General features: G+C 40.3%; 1 protein-coding gene across 1 annotated transcript in view; it reads right to left on the bottom strand.

Moving 5' to 3' along the window:
• ADAM12 (ADAM metallopeptidase domain 12) overlaps window positions 1–21,689 on the bottom strand; it is a 636,998-nt gene that overhangs the window by 298,010 nt on the left and 317,299 nt on the right. The window contains exon 5 of the mRNA XM_069753950.1: window positions 3,019–3,095. Coding sequence (XP_069610051.1) covers window positions 3,019–3,095 — 77 coding nt within the window. The remainder of the gene's footprint in view (window positions 1–3,018; window positions 3,096–21,689) is intronic.

Below are 21,689 nucleotides of genomic sequence, written 5' to 3'. Positions count from 1 at the left end.
GTTAAACAGTTATTCTCATTGAGATAATCCAGAATAACATCCCTCAGAAACCCTTCAAATATTTTACCAACAATAGAGGTTAGACTTACTGGCCTATAATTTCCAGGTTCACTTTTAGAGCCCTTTTTGAATATTGGCACCACATTTGCTATGCGCCAATCCTGCGGAACAGACCCTGTCGCTATAGAGTCCCTAAAAATAAGAAATAATGGTTTATCTATTACATTACTTAGTTCTCTTAGTACTCGTGGGTGTATGCCATCTGGACCCGGAGATTTATCTATTTTAATCTTATTTAGCTGGTTTCGCACCTCTTCTTGGGTTAGATTGGTGACCCTTAATATAGGGTTTTCATTGTTTCTTGGGATTTCACCTAGCATTTCATTTTCCACCGTGAATACCGTGGAGAAGAAGGTGTTTAATATGTTAGCTTTTTCCTCGTCATCTACAACCATTCTTTCCTCACTATTTTTTAAGGGGCCTACATTTTCAGTTTTTATTCTTTTACTATTGATATAGTTGAAGAACAGTTTGGGATTAGTTTTACTCTCCTTAGCAATGTGCTTCTCTGTTTCCTTTTTGGCAGCTTTAATTAGTTTTTTAGATAAAGTATTTTTCTCCCTATAGTTTTTTAGAGCTTCAATGGTGCCATCCTGCTTTAGTAGTGCAAATGCTTTCTTTTTACTGTTAATTGCCTGTCTTACTTCTTTGTTTAGCCACATTGGGGCTAAACAAGTATCTTAGCAGACTACTACTTTACACCATAGAAGCAGGAATCTTGTGATCGCTTTATACTGTACAAAGCACTCTATTGAGAGCACTCTATGGATTACAACCTGTTACATCCTTGTCTGAATCTGTTCTTTCAACCTCTACCTCTGCCACCAGGCCGTGCCGCTTTTACTCAGTGCCTGGACGGTTCACACCCTATTTAAACACCTTTCAGTTTGCTGGGAATTGGCAGTTATAGATATTTACTAACTCGGTCTGTTTTCCTGACACTGTTTTGACTTAACCCTTTGTGTGCCTGTTGATTTTGCCTTTCACTCCATTTTGCTGGCTCTGACCTCATTTACCTCCTGACTTCACCCCTTCTATCTTTGTCTCAAATCGGCCTTTTCTGGTTTTGACTCGGCTTGTTGACTCTCCTTTGCCAGCTCACTCCGCCGGCCAGCAGCCACTCTGTGGATGTAACCCGGAGGACGCCGTTGTAAGTCCAGATCCCTGTATGGGGGTTATGGGTGAATGCCATGGTTTATGCAGAATTTACTAAGTGAAGTGGCTTGTGCAAAGTCTGTCAATGGAAGCACTATTAAAAACCTCTACACTACCACACTACACTATGATACAAAGTATTTCCATTATCCCTCTACCAATCACAAAGTATTTAATTACCCATAACTTTACCGTAGAGGTAGCAGTCTTGTGATCACTACATTATGTACAGATCATTCTAATGGGAGCACTCTAGTAATTTGGTGCCCCCCGAGGAAGCAACTCCTGCGAAACGCGCATCGGGGCCTCCTCCTCCACGCACTGCAGCAGCAGGTTGGTAACGTATTATTTTCGCATCTGTTCAGTCTCCCCCTTCTTTTGCATGGGACTTCCCGGGATTATGTGCAATATATGGCTTACTGAGCCACTAGGGGGAACTAATCTATAACGCTTATATTTCTGCACAGATAGTTGTGATAGGCCATAAGGGGTCAGTCTCTATATATAATGCTTTAATGTGACACCCGTTCATTTGGCTATATACCTTTTTACCTTCCTGCTGTTTGCTTGGTACTTTGGAGCTTTATCTCCTGTGTAGCTGCCCACTTTCTGGTATTAGTATACACTACAACTATATTGAATATTGGGCTAATATTTATTTCATGACTTTGATTACATCTTTACATGCTCTTATACATGGCCTTTCTACCTTATAGCTACCATTTGATTTGCTCGTTAATGGATTAGTGTATTTGTGCGTGGCACTAGGCTCGCCTCTTCTCTCATCTTTTGCATTTTACGTATTTGTTTTTTATGTACTTATTGTAATGTTTTGAATTTTTCTTAATAAAGCTGTTATTTTTTGAGCTCTTGTGTCCATTGTTTCTTGGTTCTCTTATATCTTATGATGGCGGAGCATTTAAATTGTTTGCCCTCCCTATAGGTTTACTTACCGTAGAGGTAGCAGTCTTGTGATCACTACATTATGTACAGATCATTCTAATGGGAGCACTCTAGTAATTACAATACAGAGAACTCTAGTGATTCATTTACACAGAAAGCTGCATAAAAGAAAATTTTAAGACAGTATTCTCATGAACTCTGTACTTTATTGACCACTACTACTATACCACGGGGGCAGCATTCTTGTAATCACTATATATTATACAAAGCATTCTAATGTTCACTTTGTCATACTCAGAACATTCTACAGATCTGTCTATCTGACACTTTAAAGTGATCAATGTGTCTTAAAAAAATATTCTTATGAGCCTGTACCCAAGTCAGAATACTGCAATCCAACTACTATACGGCAGACTAAGCACTCGTGATTACTAAATGATATAGAGAGCATTCTACTTTTCACATTAACATCAGGGAGCATTCTAATGACCTGCATACAGTACATGATAGAGCGCACTCTAGTTAATCTTGTACAACAAAAAATGTGCTTTTGTGATCACTAAATGATCCATCATGCATTGACCTTTACAATATACATAGTATTCCCATGATAACTCTTATGGGGCAGACAGAGAGCACTCTGATGTGGAGAGCATTCTAATGTTAATTATTTTCAATCCAACCAAGGACAACATCCGTATGGAGTTTGTATGTTTTCCCTGTGTTTGCGTGAATTGCTCCGGGTTTTTTGGTTTCCTCCAACGCACCAAAGACATACTAATGAAGAATTTAGACCGTGAGCCCCTCTGGGGACAGTGAGTAATGCCAATGCCCGCAAAGCCCTGCAGAATGCATTGGCACTATCTAAGCAACAGAAATAAAAATTATTTTTTTTTTTACCTGAGGCCAGAGCAGAAGCTTATACTGACAGATGATCCAGGATATCCTTCTACATCTCCGTGATAGTAGCAGCGATCCTTAAAGAGAAAACCAAAGAAATGTCACGGCTAACAGCTTCGATTGGCCAAATGGTTCATAATTCTCATTGCAATCTAAATAATCTGTTCTAAGGATTACAACTTCTCTAAAGAGAATTTTGCAAAGAGAAGAAGGTGTATTTCTCCTCTAATAGTCAATATTTTATTTCAGAAATGTACTACTTATGTCATTGCTGTTAATAACATTCCTGTGTGAAGATAAAGCTGTCTTCTGGAACGTGATTCCAGGTAGCACCAACCTCTTCTTCAGGAGACCACAATTACAATACAGAAAGGGACTGTAAACTGGTTTAAATAGTTTAGAAATTAAAACACTGTCTCCAAAGAGGCTAAAAAGAACATTCCCCTGGGAGTCTATTTAGTGTCTCATTAACGCCCTCACTGAGAAGGCTCTCCAGAGCCTCATTCTTGGGTTTGTGGATGAAGTTGGGAATTGACAAGAGGAGTGCATGCTCCAATCATCGTCTATAGGACTTCCAGAGAAAGTGGAGTACAGTGCTCTGCTATTTTTGGCAGTTTCATCGACAATGAACATAGTGGAGGTTGCGTATTTGCACCTCTGCTCCATTCAGACGAAGTTCTGTAGAACCCTGTACTCAAAATCGCCGGAGGCCCCAGTGGTCTGACCCTCAAAGGTCAGTAATTTACCCATTATTTTATGGATAAGGGATCATCCAAGGAAACCTGACAAATTGTACTGTGCTTTTTGCAGTTCCTGAAGGAGAACGTTTGGCGTTCTTTGAATCTCTCTGTCAACAGATGTTTGAACCTATATGTAGACACAAGGGTTGGACAATGACAACAATTCTGCTTTGCACATCACATGTTCCTGGTTTGAGTCCCTTCATGAAACATTTGTACTGTGAAAAGTTCAAAGAATTTGAGTCATTAACAGAATTTGCCGTTAGTTAAGCTTGAACATATCTATACCGCCAGCCCTTATTGACCATGTACTGGAAAGCAGGGTTGTGGAGTCGGTAAGCCAAACCTCCAACTCCATTTCCCTTACTCCACGACTCCAACTCCACAGCACTGGTCACTACTGAGCATGTACATAAAGTGCAGCACAGATTCATCTCAGCTAAAGAAGAAACGAGAGGCTAGCACACGACTTATAGTTGATTTGATGGTGCTAGTGAACAGAACCAATGATCCCATAGAGAGGTAAAGTCTATAATCACTCATACAATCACAATCGCTGTTTTTACACACTGGATGGAGTATACACTAGGGCTCCAATGATGCCAGAGATGTGTTTAAGTGCTCTAGTTGATCCGGTGGAGGTATCGTCACACGCTCACAAATGCAGCGGTGTCTGGAGGTAAGTGGTTGCTCAAGCTGACGGTGGTGGTTGAGTGGGAGGAGCACCTCCCATCTTAGGCACGGATGTGCCAGCTCTCCCACTCAACCACCAACGTCGGCTTGTGCAGCCAGGATCAACTAGAGCACTTAAACACATCTCTGGCATCATTGCAGCCCTAGTGTATACTCCATCCAGTGTGTAAAAACAGTGCTTATACATTTATACATTTCTGCAGCCCTAGTGCATACCCCATCCAATGTGATTGGCATAGATTCATCCAGAGTGGACATACTTTCCAATACATTATTTTCCCTAAAGGGTGTACAAGTACGACTTGTTGATGCATCTTCAAAAGGCGACATTGTGATCAAGGCCATATTGTGGCCGAAACGTCAAATTTGCCTGTCGCCCATCACCTACAAATAGATTATTCACTTTAAGAAAACTTTCTCACTTGTATGAGTGCAGTGATTATAGACTTTACCTCATCTCAGCTTAAAGCTGAGATCCTTAGATCAGGAACAGAACAGATATTTATAGGACACTATTAATTTATTATAGGATGTTATTAGCATTTATTGCACATACTGCATTGAAGTACTGTACCCAATTTATTATATATTTTAGGAGTCAGAGTTGGTCCATGCTATACAGACTGACTCCACCAAAATGGACACCAACTTCGGCTCCACGACTCCGACTTCACAGCCCTGCCGGAAAGTAGCCGTGATGGAGTCTCTCCATGCTCCTTCAGCCAAGACCTTCTGATTTATGGACACCATCATTCAATGTTCACATTAATCTTGGTAAAGGTCATTTGTTACCAAGGATAATGGTTTCCATTTGGCATGGATAGAATTCTATCCCTCCTACACGTTCCTTCTTCATTCATACCTTCCTCGGCTGGGACTATATATCACCTTCCATCCAAATACTCCTTCTGAACTTGCATTAGAGTTAAGACTTCTCCTTCCTCAAAAAATGTGATAAGAGATACGTCTCATTCCAGTACATGACCTCAACTCATTATATGATGACTGCTCCGGAGAGTCTGGAACATATAATATGCTGCCAAACCCCCAGCCTCATTTCCTGGTAAAGAACATAATGCTGTTAGACTTAGAGGAATCTATTACACATCATCCCATAGACGTTTCATCTGCAAGTACTCAACCTAAAGCTGTTAAAACAAAACCTGTAATATTATATATTTCTGCACATAGCGTTCTATGAGTAAAGCCAACGGAGGTGGAACAGAATCAGTTCTATAGTGGTCATTCATCAACATAAAGGTATGTCTGGAATATGGTAATTATTTTATGAAGTCGGGGAATATTACCATGTTCCATAAATATATTGAATGTGCATTGTCCTGTACTTCTAAATGTGATAAATATGCAAATCACTTTAAAATTTATGTTGTACTACCCCCTAAAAATATCTATCCAAAGTGCCAGACAATTCTACGTAACTTGCTGTCCACTGTTTGTTGTCAGGCAGGAGGAGATAGGTCTGTTTCTCTCTAGGAAGCAGGGACACATCTGAAGTTGGGGCCGGTATTTGACTCTCTGTTCCTACTCTCTTGTCTGTCCATCTGTAAATAAGCTTAACAGAGAGTTACCTGCAATGACCTGCACCTAAGTTGCATACCCTTTGCTGGCACGGACATTGGATATGTGTGACCATGTTTCTCATTATTGATTCTCACTTCACAGGAGGGATGTGCCCTGGAGGTTCCCTACATAAGTTCATGCCAGAGAAGAGCATTAGGAGGCATAGATTGCAAAATCCTTTAGACTCCACCCCAGTTAAGCCTAGTCCCATCCAATAGTCAAATACAAGCCCCTGAGGTACGATGGTGTTCATAGGAGCAACCTGTTGGGTGCTGTACCCTGTGTTTCCACTTCAACTGCTGGGCTCCGTCGCACCTTTGTTGCGAGCTACATGTGTCACATCAGTCGTATTTTATTCCTGGGACTTTTGGTGCCTCTAAACCATGGAGCTATGGGGTTAATTCTTGTAAACCTATAAAGACACACTAAGTTATGGAGTAGGCAGATGTCAATAGATCCAATGACCATCAAAAATATTTGTTTGACCAAAAATCCACAACAGAGCGATAGAGGTATCAAAGACAGTGAGGCAATTTTTATTAAAGTATCAAATACACAAAATTGTAATAAATATAAATGGACAAAAAGCAATGAATGGGAGAGAAGCAACAAAAAGAAACCAGCATAGAAGGGGTTAAACACAATGCTGGTAAAGAGCACAAAAAAGTCCAGGCATCCTAACTACACCAACACACCGGTATATGCTCAGTGGTCTTTGTGGAAAAAATCCACAGATAGGCAACCCTGAGGGGAGAAATTATGGTGTGAAAATATTTAACAAACTCATAAGAGCAGCCCATCGGAGTGAAATATCTCCATAAAGAATAAGTACTGATGTATACAGAAAGACCAAGGGCATAGGAATGTAAACATCACCTTCAACCCAGGATCCTAAAAAATGCATGTACGTGCCACTGATGATGCTGCATAATTACCTTGGGACATGCTGTTAATAGAACGTCGGCGTGGTGTGAGCAGGAAAAGGCCTCGACGCGCGTTTCGCCATCGCAGCTTCTTGTCTGGTTTTGATTACCCCTTCCTGAGAGCATAGGGTGGGGCAATCTGCTATTTAAACCTCTGAAACTCTGACTTCCATTGCCAGTCAAAAAGTTCAGTTTACCTGGTTTATTGCCCTGTTCCTTGCTTTGGTTGTGTCATCCTGATTTATTCCATTTCTGAAATCAGCTTGTATTGTGACCACCAACTTGCTTTCTCATTTTGTCCCTGATGTGACCTCTTGGCATTGACCTTGAGTGGCCACCTTTCTTGACGCAAGCTTGCTCCACTTGTCAGCAGCTGATTCCGTGGCTCTAGCCCCGGGGGTCCCTGTGTAAGTCCAGATCCCTGTACAGGTGTTAAAGAGAGAAGGCCAGAGCAAACTCTGGGATCTGATAAAATGGCTTGTGCTTAACCTGCCTGTGGAGGCTCAATTCAAAAATTTAGAAATAATAATTAGATATTCTCTTTGAACAAGTTCACCAATCCATGGTAGCCAAAGGCCAATGCAAAAAAAAAAAGTTACCACCAGTATGCTACAATTCAACTGCTGGAAGCATGTGAAGACTGAACTTTAAATCAATAGTGCACCCTTTGCCAGACTTCAAACTAGAATTCTTTTACCTGGCTTCATCCACGTTTATGTAGCTTTTTGGAAAAGATCAAACGTTTCCAGTAAGTATGAGGAGCAGAACATATTTCTTCCAATCACCAAAATTAGGTTTAATTTAAAATAAAGTGTGTCGGATCAAATTTCGAGAGCAATCCACTCTGCAGTTAACTAATGCAAACCTGTCTCAGCCCTTAAGCTGAACTGTCATACGTTTGGTAACTTCATCTACACAATGGAAATGTGAGAAAATAACCAGGAATGTGGAAAGAGAAGTTCTGCATTTTACAAAACCGGGCTGAAAATTGGAAAATTGAGTAATGGCTCTGTGTGTTAACGAGACTGGATTGCTAGCTCTGAAGACGAGAAACAACTTATGTGAAAATTTACTATCTACATTCATAAAAAAGGAGCTTTACTACATCATACGGTATGACTGCATTGTAGTATGTTATTTGGTATATAATAGAATAAATCTATAGTATAGTATTTATGTGTAGCATATTATAGTATATTATATTTATATATACAGTGTAGTATATTCAACATTTATATAGTGTTTAAATTGTGCATTATGGTAAATTCTTGCAGAGTACATTTATATTTTTAGTACAATATTTATATGGTTAATTTACAATATTTCTATTTTGTATGTATTATGGAGCGGGCTCAGTGCCTGAACCTGCTGCATATACACAGTGTGTACAATTGAAGCATTTCTAGTAAAGTACATTATTTTGTATTTTAGTGTAATATGATATATTATTGTATGGTATTATTTGGTAGGTTATTTTGCTGAGTTTTTGGGGGCAATGAAGTACACTCATACTACTTTCATAAGACGTAAGGAGGTAAGTAGCAGTCAGGTGCTTAATTACCATAATTGTTCATCAGCAAATGTGATCCACACTATAAAAGCAGAAGTTTGGGTAGTTTACTGGTCTGAAGTAGACATGTGATAGCACAATGCCAAGGGGGAAACACATCAGCAATGATCTTAGAGAAGAATTGTTGCTGCCCATCAATCTGGCAAGGGTTATAAGGCTATATCTTAATAATTTGGAATCCATAAATAGTTATTCACAAGTAGAAAACTTTCAAGAAAGTTGACAATTTTCTCCTTCTCAGGAGTACGCATCCCAGCAAATTAATTTCAAGGTCAGACTGGGTAATGCTTAGGGAAATTGCAAGAAACCCAAGAGCTACAGTTTAGACTCTAAAGGACACAGTTAATATGCTAAATGTTTAAGTTCATTACTTTACAACCAGAAAAAGACTGTGTAAGTGGACAGATAACTCTAAAGTAGGGATGTTTGGCCATAATGCCCTGCACCATCGTTATGTCTGTCACAGGGCACAGGCTCAAAAAGGCTACTTTGGACAAACTTAACACAAGCCACTCCATCTGGCAGATTCCAGAAAAACTCTGACCACTAGTGATGAGCGAGTATACTCGTTGCTCGGGTGGTCTCCGAGTATATCGTTTTCTTCACCTCAGCTGCATGATTTACGGCTGCTAGACAGACAGACATGAATACATGTGAGGAATGCCTGTTTGTTAGGGGATTCCCACATGTATTCAAGCTGTCCAGAAGCTGTATATCTTGCAGCTGAGGCGACTAAAACGAAATCTCCTAGCACATCCAAATACTCGGAGATTACCCGAGCATGCTCGGGGAGACCTGATCAACAATGCTGCTCGCTCATCACTACTGACCACCCTTTAGCCCCTGTATAGGGATTTAATCTTACAATGGGTCTGATGGATTACTTCAATGGAAGGGCTGCCATCCGAAAGTGTGAACCAGAGGCAGGAATGGCCTTCAAGCAGGGTAAAAGCTGAGAAGTTGCATCAAGGACAAAGTTAGGAGACAAGCAGGTAGTTGAAATACAAGCCGGAATCACAACACAGAAAATACAAAACATACCACAGGAGCCAAGTCAGAGCCAACTCAGAGAGCCTATGTCACTAGCTGAACACAAATGAATAACAATCGGTAGCTAGATTCAGTCTTCTGGGGTTTTTATAGAAGGGAGCCCTGGTCATGGCTACCAGCAGAGAGCCAATTACCTACCATCTCACTGCAGCAAAACACAAGTTTAAAACAAACGAGAACTAGTATCAGCAATGTGAAACCTAAACACTGTCAGGGTCCAGCAGTAACTCTAGTGTTGCTGTGGGGTCAGGGCACAGCAGCCTGTTCAGACATGGATGTGACAACCACATTTGGTGAAAACCAAGCACAGCATATAAACATAAATAACAGACTAACTGTCAAACATAGTGGTGGCGGGGTAATGATTTGGGCTTGTTTTACAGCCACAGAACATTAGCACCTTTAGTCATTGAGTTGACCATAAACTATTATTTTGTATAACAAAGTATTCTAGAGTTAAATGTGAGATCTTCTATCTGAAAGCTAAAGCTCGGCCAAAACTGAGTCATGCAACAGGATAATGATCACAAACAACAAGATCTACAGCAGAATGGTGAAAAAGAAAAGAATGGAGGTATCGTAATGGCGTCATCACAGTCCTCTTCGAAAAGGGTGTACTTAGTTTTCTTATGACTGTATATATCTGAAAAAAAAACAACAACAAAAAAACACTCCCTTCTTTCAAATATCACATAACTCCTTTAGCTCTTCAGTGTAAGGAAAAATTTCCAAAGCAAATACTCTTCTGTAAAAGTAATTTTTTTTTATCATTTTTAACCTCATTTGTATTATTTTCTTCTAAGAAAATGGCATAAGTGATTGGAAATTATGACAAATCCCTTTAGTGAGGGATTTGTTCAGTCGACCTGTTTCATTCCCATTTATGGTAGATATACTGATGCCAGGAACGCTGTTATTGTTAGCTCGTCCAATCAATTGTTTCAGGTTTATTCTGTTCTATTTTATATTATATTACTACTTCACAAAAGATGAAATGGGAAATGCACGACATTCAAGAATCCGGATAATCTGATCATGAATCAAATCTACGTTCATTGAGCTTTGATGAATAAAAGTTGGTCTATTGAAGTTATCTTCAGTACATTGTGGAGAATTACACATTGTTGCACCCAAAATTGACGCAAGGCTGAAGTTTACCCATTGTTATTACTACCAGATTATAAGAACAAAGTGGTGCCGTAGACTCCTCCAATGACATATGTCACGACTTAAAGGGGTTGTCTCATGTTCTGTCTTCAAGAGCGCACTGCTCCTCTGCTTCCCGGCTTCATGCTTGTTGAATGACAGTGTGCTCCCAAATGATTGACGGTTCAGATTGCACCACTAAAACATTTAAGGATAACCCTTTGGATAAACCTTAGTCACTAGGGATAAGCTGATAATAGGATGGCACACTCAGCGATCAGTTGCAGGGATACCAATGGGCAAGCATACAGTATTTCTCCAGCGCTGTTTCCACCACATTGAAAACGGAGCATTACTCAGTGCCCATTCACATCAATGGGTTGTCGGTGAAGCGTGAGACAGGACAAGTCCTCCAGAGCAAGAGCATTGTAAGCACTCAACTCTGGTCAGGAGATGAATATTCGCTAATATGGTATATGGACATGCGTCTTCATAACTGAATGACTTTACTAAATGAAGCACAACTGTATGATGCACTTCGTATAACATCAAGCTCCATCCTGGTGTCCTCCACTATGACTGGCCATACCCTTTACATCTGTTCACTGAAATTCTTCTGACATCCTCATGCACATATACTTGGTATGGCTGCCATCAGGAAAGAGTTAGGATGAGGTCCAAAACACGTTCAATGGTCAGCTAGACCTGGTGAAAACAGTGGCCTTGACCAATATTAATCTAATTTATATAATGCCTAATTAAAGAAGCACTGCTTCTTCTCCTCCCATCAAAGTTTGTATCCTCTTAATTTATTGCAGCCATCATATTATATAGCACTTTGCACTTAGAATTGCTCATTTTGCCTTTCTACCCAGCTAATTCTTCTCTTTTCTCTGCTCTCTGTGTAAACAGGAAGTCTCTTTTCCCTGCATTTATCTTGTTCAACTCCTCAACTCCTGACCCAGCTGTTCCTTCCTGCCCCGATCAGGGACTTTTGCAGGGACTTATGACTCATACATGGAAAATTGACCTCCTATTTCTACATAGAGCTTACAAGGATTCAGCTAGTCAGTTGTTAATCATGTGATGTCATAGACCTAATGGAAAAGAGAAGAATTAGCTGGGTAGAAAGGCAATATGAGCAATTGTAAGTGCACAGTGCTATATAATATGATGACAACAACAATGCATTAGGATAAACAATTTGTTGGGAGGAGGAGTGTTTCTTTAATGTAATAACATACTGTACATCTTTACTATATGATTACACACTATTTTATGAATCCATATGTTACCTCTCTCTTTATGTGCTGTGCTTTTTCCAAACTTGATCACAGTTTGTCTTGTGACTTCCTGAGACCCAGAGTGATCATCTGTAATCTATTAGCAAGTGTTTAATTTCCTTGAAGCCCCCCAATAAGTGCAAAAAAAGTACTGCACAGATTTTATTAAAACTAATAAAGTGTCCTTGCAATGCACAGATGTGCCGGGTTTCCCAAAGATACAGAGAGTTGCTCTTTGGATCTTCTCTCTTTGACTGCTAGGTCCCAAATAACAAAGTCTCAAAATTGCATAATAAGCTATTTAAAATATATATATTTTTTCTTAACCAGATAACAATCATTGAAGGGTAAAAGAGCTCAAAGTGACCTGGATACTTGACCACAAAAGTAAGCAGAAACTACACAACTAACAACATAAAAGAACATAACCAACAATACAAAAGCGTCTGTAATAAAACCCCACTGTGCTGATTCAGCCTCCATAGGACATGACCCCTAAATAACTGCAGATCTCCATGTTTTTATATCTTTTTTTTTACATTGAATCCGAACTCTGATGTTGAGGAATTTACAGCTCAGAAGACATCAGACTATAAATACAATAGCAGTAAATCTGCTTCTTAATGTTTTTTTGGCCGACTGCTTGGGTCAGAAGAATTATTTTCCATAATGGACAAGACAAAGAGCAAAGTTCAACATCCCAATGTAAAATGTTTATAAACCCTCGGTTTCCAGATCTCTGCTTGCTATCAGTGAATAGCAACATTCTTATTATAATCCTGGGGACAACTAACTGCCCTGATTATGTACTGCCTGCATAACAGGTTTTGTTCACATGTTCGGTTGTTATTTCTGGTTTTGAATCCATAGTGAGATAATCAAAAACAGAAATAAGATGTTACTTATAGGATTCATTTATTTGAAAGGTAACAAAAGTGTCATAAAATGTTTTCCCGTTGCCTTTCGGTCAGCTGCAATCCCATTTTTATCTCGACCAAAAAACGTCGTCTGCACAACTCTTTTGACTGGCCAAAAGAAAAAAAAACATACAATCTGGATCAGTTTTTTTTAACATGTTAGTCTATGGGAAACAGATCATAACGGATGATCGTCCATTATGTCTTCCACTAAAAAGTTTAATTTTTCAGCACTGTAGATGCCCAGAACAAGCAGCAGATGAGTTTAGAGACCGGAAACTATTTAATACTGGAATAAAAACAGATGCGAAAGGTAAACTGAAGTGTGCATTTTTAAACAGATCTGTGCTATGACACTACTGTGTGTATTATATTATCCCTGTGCTGTGACATGATTGTGTATGCTATGCCTGTGCTGTGACATCACTGTGTGTATTATCCCTGTACTGTGATATCACTGTGTGTATTATCCCTGTACTGTGATATCACTGTGTGCATTATCCCTGTACTGTGATATCACTGTGTGCATTATCCCTGTACTGTAACATCACTGTGTGTATTATCCCTGTACTGTGACATCACTGTGTATTATCCCTTTATTGTGACATCACTGTATGTATTATATTATCCCTGTGCTGTGACATCACTGTGTATGTTATGCCTGTGCTGTGACATCACTGTATATTATCCCTGTAATGTGACATCACTGTGTTTATTATCCCTTCACTGTGACATTCCTGTGTTTATTATCCCTGTACTGTGACATCACTGTGTGTATTATCCCTGTACTGTGACATCACTGTGTGTATTATCCCTGTACCGTGAAATCAGTGTTTATTATCCCTGTACTGTGACATCACTGTGTTTATTATCCCTGTACTGTGACATCACTGTGTGTATTATCCCTGTACTGTGACCTCACTGTGTATATTATCCCTGTACTGTGACATCACTGTGTGTATTATCCCTGTACTGTGACCTCACTGTGTATATTATCTCTGTACTGTGACATCACTGTGTGTATTATCCCTGTACTGTGACATCAGTGTTTATTATTTATGTACTGTGACATCACTGTGTGTATTATCCCTGTACTGTGACATCACTGTGTGTATTATCTCTGTACTGTGACCTCACTGTGTATTATCCCTGTACTGTGACCTCACTGTGTATAGTATCTTTGTACTGTGACATCACTGTGTGTATTATCCCTGTACTGTGACATCACTGTGTTTATTATCCCTGCACTGTGACATCACTGTGTATTATCCCTCTACTGTGACATCACTGTGTGTATTATCTCTGTACTGTGACCTCACTGTGTATTATCCCTGTACTGTGACCTCACTGTGTATAGTATCTTTGTACTGTGACATCACTGTGTGTATTATCCCTGTACTGTGACATCACTGTGTTTATTATCCCTGTACTGTGACATCACTGTGTGTATTATCCCTGTACTGTGACCTCACTGTGTATATTATCTCTGTACTGTGACATCACTGTGTATATTATCTCTGTGCTGTGACATCACTGTGTTTATTATCCCTGTACTGTGACATCACTGTGCGTATTATCCCTGTACTGTGACCTTACTGTGTATACTATCCCTGTACTGTGACATCACTGTGTGTATTATCCCTGTACTGTGAACTCACTGTGTATATTATCTCTGTACTGTGACATCACTGTGTGTATTATCCCTGTACTGTGACATCAGTGTTTATTATTTATGTACTGTGACATCACTGTGTGTATTATCCCTGTACTGTGACATCACTGTGTGTATTATCTCTGTACTGTGACCTCACTGTATTTATTATCCCTGTACTGTGACATCATAGTGTTTATTATCCCTGTACTGTGACATCACTGTGTTTATTATCTCTGTACTGTGACATCACTGTGTTTATTATCCCTGCACTGTGACCTCACTGTGTATATTATCTCTGTACTGTGACATCACTGTGTTTATTATCCCTGTACTGTGACATCACTGTGTGTATTATCCCTGTACTGTGACATCACTGTGTGTATTATCCCTGTACTGTGACCTCACTTTGTGTATTATCTCTGTACTGTGACATCACTGTGTTTATTATCCCTGCACTGTGACCTCACTGTGTATATTATCTCTGTACTGTGACATCACTGTGTTTATTATCCCTGCACTGTGACCTCACTGTGTATATTATCTCTGTACTGTGACATCACTGTGTGTATTATTCCTGTACTGTGACATCAGTGTTTATTATTTATGTACTGTGACATCACTGTGTGTATTATCCCTGTACTGTGACATCACTGTGTGTATTATCCCTGTACTGTGACCTCACTGTGTATATTATCCCTGTACTGTGACATCACTGTGTGTATTATCCCTGTACCGTGACCTCACTGTGTGTATTATCTCTGTACTGTGACATCACTGTGTGTATTATCCCTGTACCGTGTCCTCACTGTGTGTATTATCTCTGTACTGTGACATCACTGTGTTTATTATCCCTGCACTGTGACCTCACTGTGTGTATTATCTCTGTACTGTGACATCACTGTGTTTATTATCCCTGCACTGTGACCTCACTGTGTATATTATCTCTGTACTGTGACATCACTGTGTGTATTATCCCTGTACTGTGACCTCACTGTGTTTATTATCCCTGTACTGTGACATCACTGTGTGTATTATCTCTGTACTGTGACCTCACTGTGTGTATTATCCCTGTACTGTGACATCACTGTGTGTATTATCCCTGCACTGTGACCTCACTGTGTATATTATCTCTGTACTGTGACATCACTGTGTGTATTATCCCTGTACTGTGACCTCACTGTGTGTATTATCCCTGTACTGTGACCTCACTGTGTGTATTATCCCTGTACTGTGACATCTCTGTGTGTATTATCCCTGTACTGTGACCTCACTGTGTGTATTATGTCTGTACTGTGACATCACTGTGTGTATTATCCCTGTACTGTGACATCACTGTGTGTATTATCCCTGTACTGTGACATCACTGTGTATATTATCCCTGTACTGTGACCTCACTGTGTGTATTATGTCTGTACTGTGACATCACTGTGTTTATTATCCCTGTACTGTGACATCACTGTGTGTATTATCCCTGTACTGTGACATCACTGTGTTTATTATCCCTGCACTGTGACATCACTGTTTATTATTCCTGTACTGTGACATCAGTGTGGATATTAATTCTGTACTGTGACATCACTGTGTATATTATCCCTGTACTGTGACATCACTGTGTGTATTATCCCTGCACTGTGACCTCACTGTGTATATTATCTCTGTACTGTGACATCTCTGTGTGTATTATCCCTGTACTGTGACCTCACTGTGTGTATTATGCCTGTACTGTGACATCACTGTGTGTATTATCCCTGTACTGTGACATCACTGTGTGTATTATCCCTGTACTGTGACATCACTGTGTATATTATCCCTGTACTGTGACCTCACTGTGTGTATTATGTCTGTACTGTGACATCACTGTGTTTATTATCCCTGTACTGTGACATCACTGTGTGTATTATCCCTGTACTGTGACATCACTGTGTTTATTATCCCTGTACTGTGACATCACTGTGTGTATTATGTCTGTACTGTGACATCACTGTGTTTATTATCCCTGCACTGTGACATCACTGTTTATTATTCCTGTACTGTGACATCACTGTGTGTATTATGTCTGTACTGTGACATCACTGTGTTTATTATCCCTGCACTGTGACATCACTGTTTATTATTCCTGTACTGTGACATCAGTGTGGATATTAATTCTGTACTGTGACATCATTGTATTTCTTATCCCTGTCCTGTGATAATACTGCGCACATTATCTTTGTGATGTAATATTACTATTTATTATCCAAGTCATTGTTCTATAATCCGGGGTCTATGACATAACTATAAGAGTTTTATTCTTTTTTTTTTTTTACATCAGTGTATTTTCAGGGGTGTAAGTTTATGATGTGCAGACGTTACAGTCGAACATTGTAATGATGCCTGAAATGAGCCAAAAACGTCTTAGTCACAGAGAAATAAGAGTTCTGTAAATTACATGTAAAGTTGGGGAACCCTGTTGCCGATTTATCTTCAGGACTCAGGCACTTTATGTTACGTATCTGTTACTCGCAGAGATGAAAATGTATTCGGATATATTCGGGTCACTTGTGCTCCGCACATGACCCATATGACCCATATGACTATAGTAGCCTTTTATAAGTCATCTGTACAAGTAATTTCACTTTATACAAGAAGGGATTGCCATCCATTATCCATCTGTATTTGGATACTCCAACCGCAAAAGCAGAGAGCATTTCTGTCACATCCAAATAATAATAAGTGAAAAAAAAACAAAGCGGAAAAAACAGCAAACAGTTCCACATGTTAAATCTGCTCTGCAAATGAAATAAAATATGCATGGTTGAGCTACGTCTAGTAAAACGCAGCTGTCGGGCATGTGGTTCCTTATTTAGATTCTCATTTCTGGAAAATGACTAAATAGACACCGGCCACCCTCGAGTAAAGATGACTAAATTACTTCTAAGTGACTGAAAACATCTCAAGCCCATTAGATGAGTTATTAGATTCAGTGCACATTGGGGATAATGGTAAAGGGAAGGATGGTGGATTGGACTTGCACAACGGTTCTGATTCCTCTGCTCTGTGTCAGCTGGAAACCTATTTGGTTTTCCATTTCTCTCACATTGATTTAGAACTCGCAGCTACAAAACCTAATGTGTAGGAGTTCAGCGGTGAGTAATCAAGGGGCACACTGGCCTAATGACCCTCATGCCTCACTATGGAAGGGTCTACCCAAAAAATGTCAAGGGATCTACCCAAAAAAATGGCAAGGGATCTTCAAGAGACCCTTGAAGCTCATGAGATATAGATCATTTCTAATTAATGTGCATGGGAGTCACATTTTGATAAGACTTTCTTGTGTATGGCCTATCCCGACTTTTTCGTAATCAAGGGGCACACTGGCCTAATGATCCTCATGCCTCACTATGGAAGGGTCCACCAAAAAATGGCAAAGGATCTTTAATAGACGCTTGAAGCTCATGAGTTATAGATCATTTCTAATCAATGTGCATGGGAGCCAAATATTGATAAGACTTTCTTGTGTATGGCCTATCCCGACTTTTTCATAATCAAGGGGCACACTGGCCCAATGATCCTCATGCCTCACTATGGAAGGGTCCACCAAAAAAATGTCAAGGGATCTTTAATAGACGCTTGAAGCTCATGAGTTATAGATAATTTCTAATCAATGTGCATGGGAGCCAAATATTGATATGCCTTATCCCGACTTTTTCATAACAAGGGCACACTGGCCTAATGATCCTCATGCCTCACTGCAGAAGGGTCCACCATAAAAATGGCAAGGGATCTTTAATAGACCCTTGAAGCTCATGAGTTATGGATAATTTAGAATCAATGTGCATGGGAGCCACATATTGATGAGACTTTCTTGTCTATGCCTTATCCCGACTTTTTCACAATCAAGGGCACACTGGCCTAATGATCCTCATGCCTCACTATGGTCCACCAAAAAAATGGCAAGGGATCTTTAATAGACCATTGAAGCTCATGAGTTATAGATCATTTCCAGTTAATGTGCTTAGGAAACATGACCCTACTGACAGATTCCCATTAAATGCCATAGATAAGTAATGCATGTTCTGAAAAAATACACTGCTATTGAATTAGCCTTGCAGCTATCACACCACATGGTATAGCACAGTCAGTCAGGAGGGACTATCACAGACTGTATAAAAGCAGAGAAAAAGAATGCTGAAGTTTTTTTATAGTGAATCTGGAAAGTGATAGGACGTCACTGCTCAGACTTTAGCAACAGAGATGTTAAGCGAAAGTCATAAAACACTGAAGAAACCTTACAGATATAGTGTGTGACGGAACACCAGTGAAGAACAGCTACCATTCCTTTACCCAAAGCCATATACCGTATATACTCGAGTATAAGCCGAGATTTTCAACACATTTTTTTAGGCTGAAAGTGCCCCTCTCGGCTTATACTCGAGTCATTGTCCCAGGGGGTCGGCGGGGGAGGGAGAGACGCTCCCGGCGCGTCTCTGCATGCCCATTATTCTCCGGCGCCCGCAGCTCTTCCTGTGTTCAGCAGTCACGTGGTACCGCTCATTAAAGTAATGAATATGGATGCGATTCACTCCCATAGTTGTGGAGCTCATAGTCTTTAATGAGCGGTACCAGTGACCGCTGAACACAGGAACAAGCTGCCGGTGTCTGAGACCATCGCATTGGAGAAGCTGCCAGGGACCGCTCCGGAGGGTGAGTATGACAGGGGAGGGTGAGCATTGAGATATTCACCTGTCCCCGTTCCACCGCCGCGCGACGCTCTGTCTTCCACGTCCTCTGGCTGTGACGTTCAGGTCAGAGGGTGCGATGATGTGTTTAGTATGCGCAGTGGAACGGAATATCGCAAGTGCCGGTGTCCCTGCCTGCTCAGGACAAAAGGTGAGTATGTTTTTTTTTTAATCGCAGCAGCATATGGGGCAAATGTTTCTACGGAGCATCTTATGGGGCCATAATCAACCTTTGTGCAGCATTATATGGGGTAAATGTTTCTATGGAGCATCTTATGGGGCCATAATCAACCTTTGTTCAGTATTATATGGTGCAAATGTTTCTATAGAGCATCTTATGGGGCCATAATAAACCTTTATGCAGGATTGTATGGGGCAAATGTTTCTATGGAGCATCTTATGGGGCCATAATCATCTTTGTGCAGCATTATATGGGGCATATTTTTGTATGAAGCATCTTATGGGCCCATCATAAACTTTATTGAGCATTATATGGGGCATATTTTATTAGAGAGCATCTTATGGGGCCCATTATGAACTTCATGGAGCATTATATGGGGCTCCTGATTCAATATGGATATTCAAAAATACTTAACCTACTGATGTCTCAATTAATTTTACTTTTATTGGTATCTATTTTTATTTTTGAAATTTACCAGGAGTGCTGTATTTCCCACCCTAGGCTTATACTCGAGTCATTAAGTTTTCCCAGTTTTTGTGGCATAATTAAGGGTCTCAGTTTATACTCGGCTCGGTTTATACTCGAGTGTATACGTTACTTTACGTTGAGGTTACTTGTACATTACTAAAGTTGTGTTTGCATTAGATATTGACCTGACCTCACCTCCTTACTGACCAAAATCCCGCACTGTCTGTCTGTTATCTCGGCCTTCTTTTCTGCTCGCTTTCTAAAACTGCACATGGACACAACAGAATTCATCATTTTTCCCCATCTCACTCTACCCCTCCACCAGAACTATCCATCAATGTCAATGGCTGCTCACTTTCCCCAGTCCCACACACCCGGAGCCTCAGGGTCATCCTCGACTTTCAAGCCACATATCCAAGCTCTTGCCTCCTCCTGCCGTCTCAAACTCAAAAATATTTCTCGGATCCGCGCATTCCTTGACCACGACACCACAAAAACACTAGTGCACGCCCTTATCATCTCCTGCTTGACTACTGCAACCTCCTACTCTCTGGCCTCCCCTGTAACACTCTGGCACCACTTCAATCCATTCTGCACTTTACTGCCCGACTAATCTACCTGTCTCACCGCTATTCCCCAGCCTCTCCCCTATGCAAAGCCCTTCACTGGCTTCCTATCACCCAGAGACTCCAGTTCAAAACCCTTTCTATGACATACAAAGCCATCCACAACCTGTCTCCTCCATACATCTGTGACATGGTTTCCCTGTACTTACCTACACGCAACCTCCGATCCTCTCAAGATCTCCTTCTTTACTCCCCTCTCATCTCTTCTTCCCACAACTGCATCCAAGACTTCTCCCGTGCTTCCCCCATACTCTGGAACTCTCTACCACAACACATCAGACTCACCTACCATAGAAACCTTCAAAAAGAACCTGAAGACCCACCTCTTCTGACAAGCCTACTACCTGCAGTGATCCTCAACCTACTGAACCGCCGCACAACCAGCTCTACCCTCTCCTATTATATCCTCATCCTCACCCATCCTCTGCGGGCAGAGTCCTCCCTCCTTATGTACCCGTGTGCCTTGTTTGTTGCTCATGTTTAATGTATTTGTCTATATTTGCCCCCTTTTCACATGTAAAGCGCCATGGAATAAATGGCGCTATAAAAATGTATAATACTAATAATAATATTGAAAAAGTGTTCAACACATTCCTAGGAGAACTAAGAGTGTTACACACGTGTTTCAGGACAATCAGAGGCGTTGCTGTATCTGACATTAACGGTGAAGTGATTCACGGCAAATTACAATTTTGGGGAAAAATTTGTCGAAGCTGACAAATTCGAAATTCACTAATCTCTAATAAATGTTTATTCAGTGAATGGATGATCTTGGCATTATGTCTTTGCAGGTCAACATTACTTAATCTGGAAATAAATGTTTCCGAATATGCATTTTTTTTTAAAGAGAAGATAATTGTAAGCAACTTTAATTGTATCATCAATGGTAAAATTGGTAGCCATATTGTTGTCTTGTTTGGTTGAATGTATGGCATAGTTTTCTTAAGATGTTGTCCACATAAAGACACAACGACTTTTGGAGTCTCTTTGACATCTGAACCTGCTCTTCACATGTTCCTTTCAGACGATGATATAATGGAACTCATTTACTTGAATGTTTTGTTCTTTCCAGGCTGCAGAGCATGCCGTGCCGTGCCGGCAGAAGCCAAATCTCCCTTAGG

Source organism: Ranitomeya imitator, chromosome 2 (genome assembly GCF_032444005.1).
Source record: "Ranitomeya imitator isolate aRanImi1 chromosome 2, aRanImi1.pri, whole genome shotgun sequence".
Lineage (NCBI taxonomy): Eukaryota > Metazoa > Chordata > Amphibia > Anura > Dendrobatidae > Ranitomeya > Ranitomeya imitator.
This window is presented reverse-complemented; position numbering and strand designations above follow the sequence as displayed.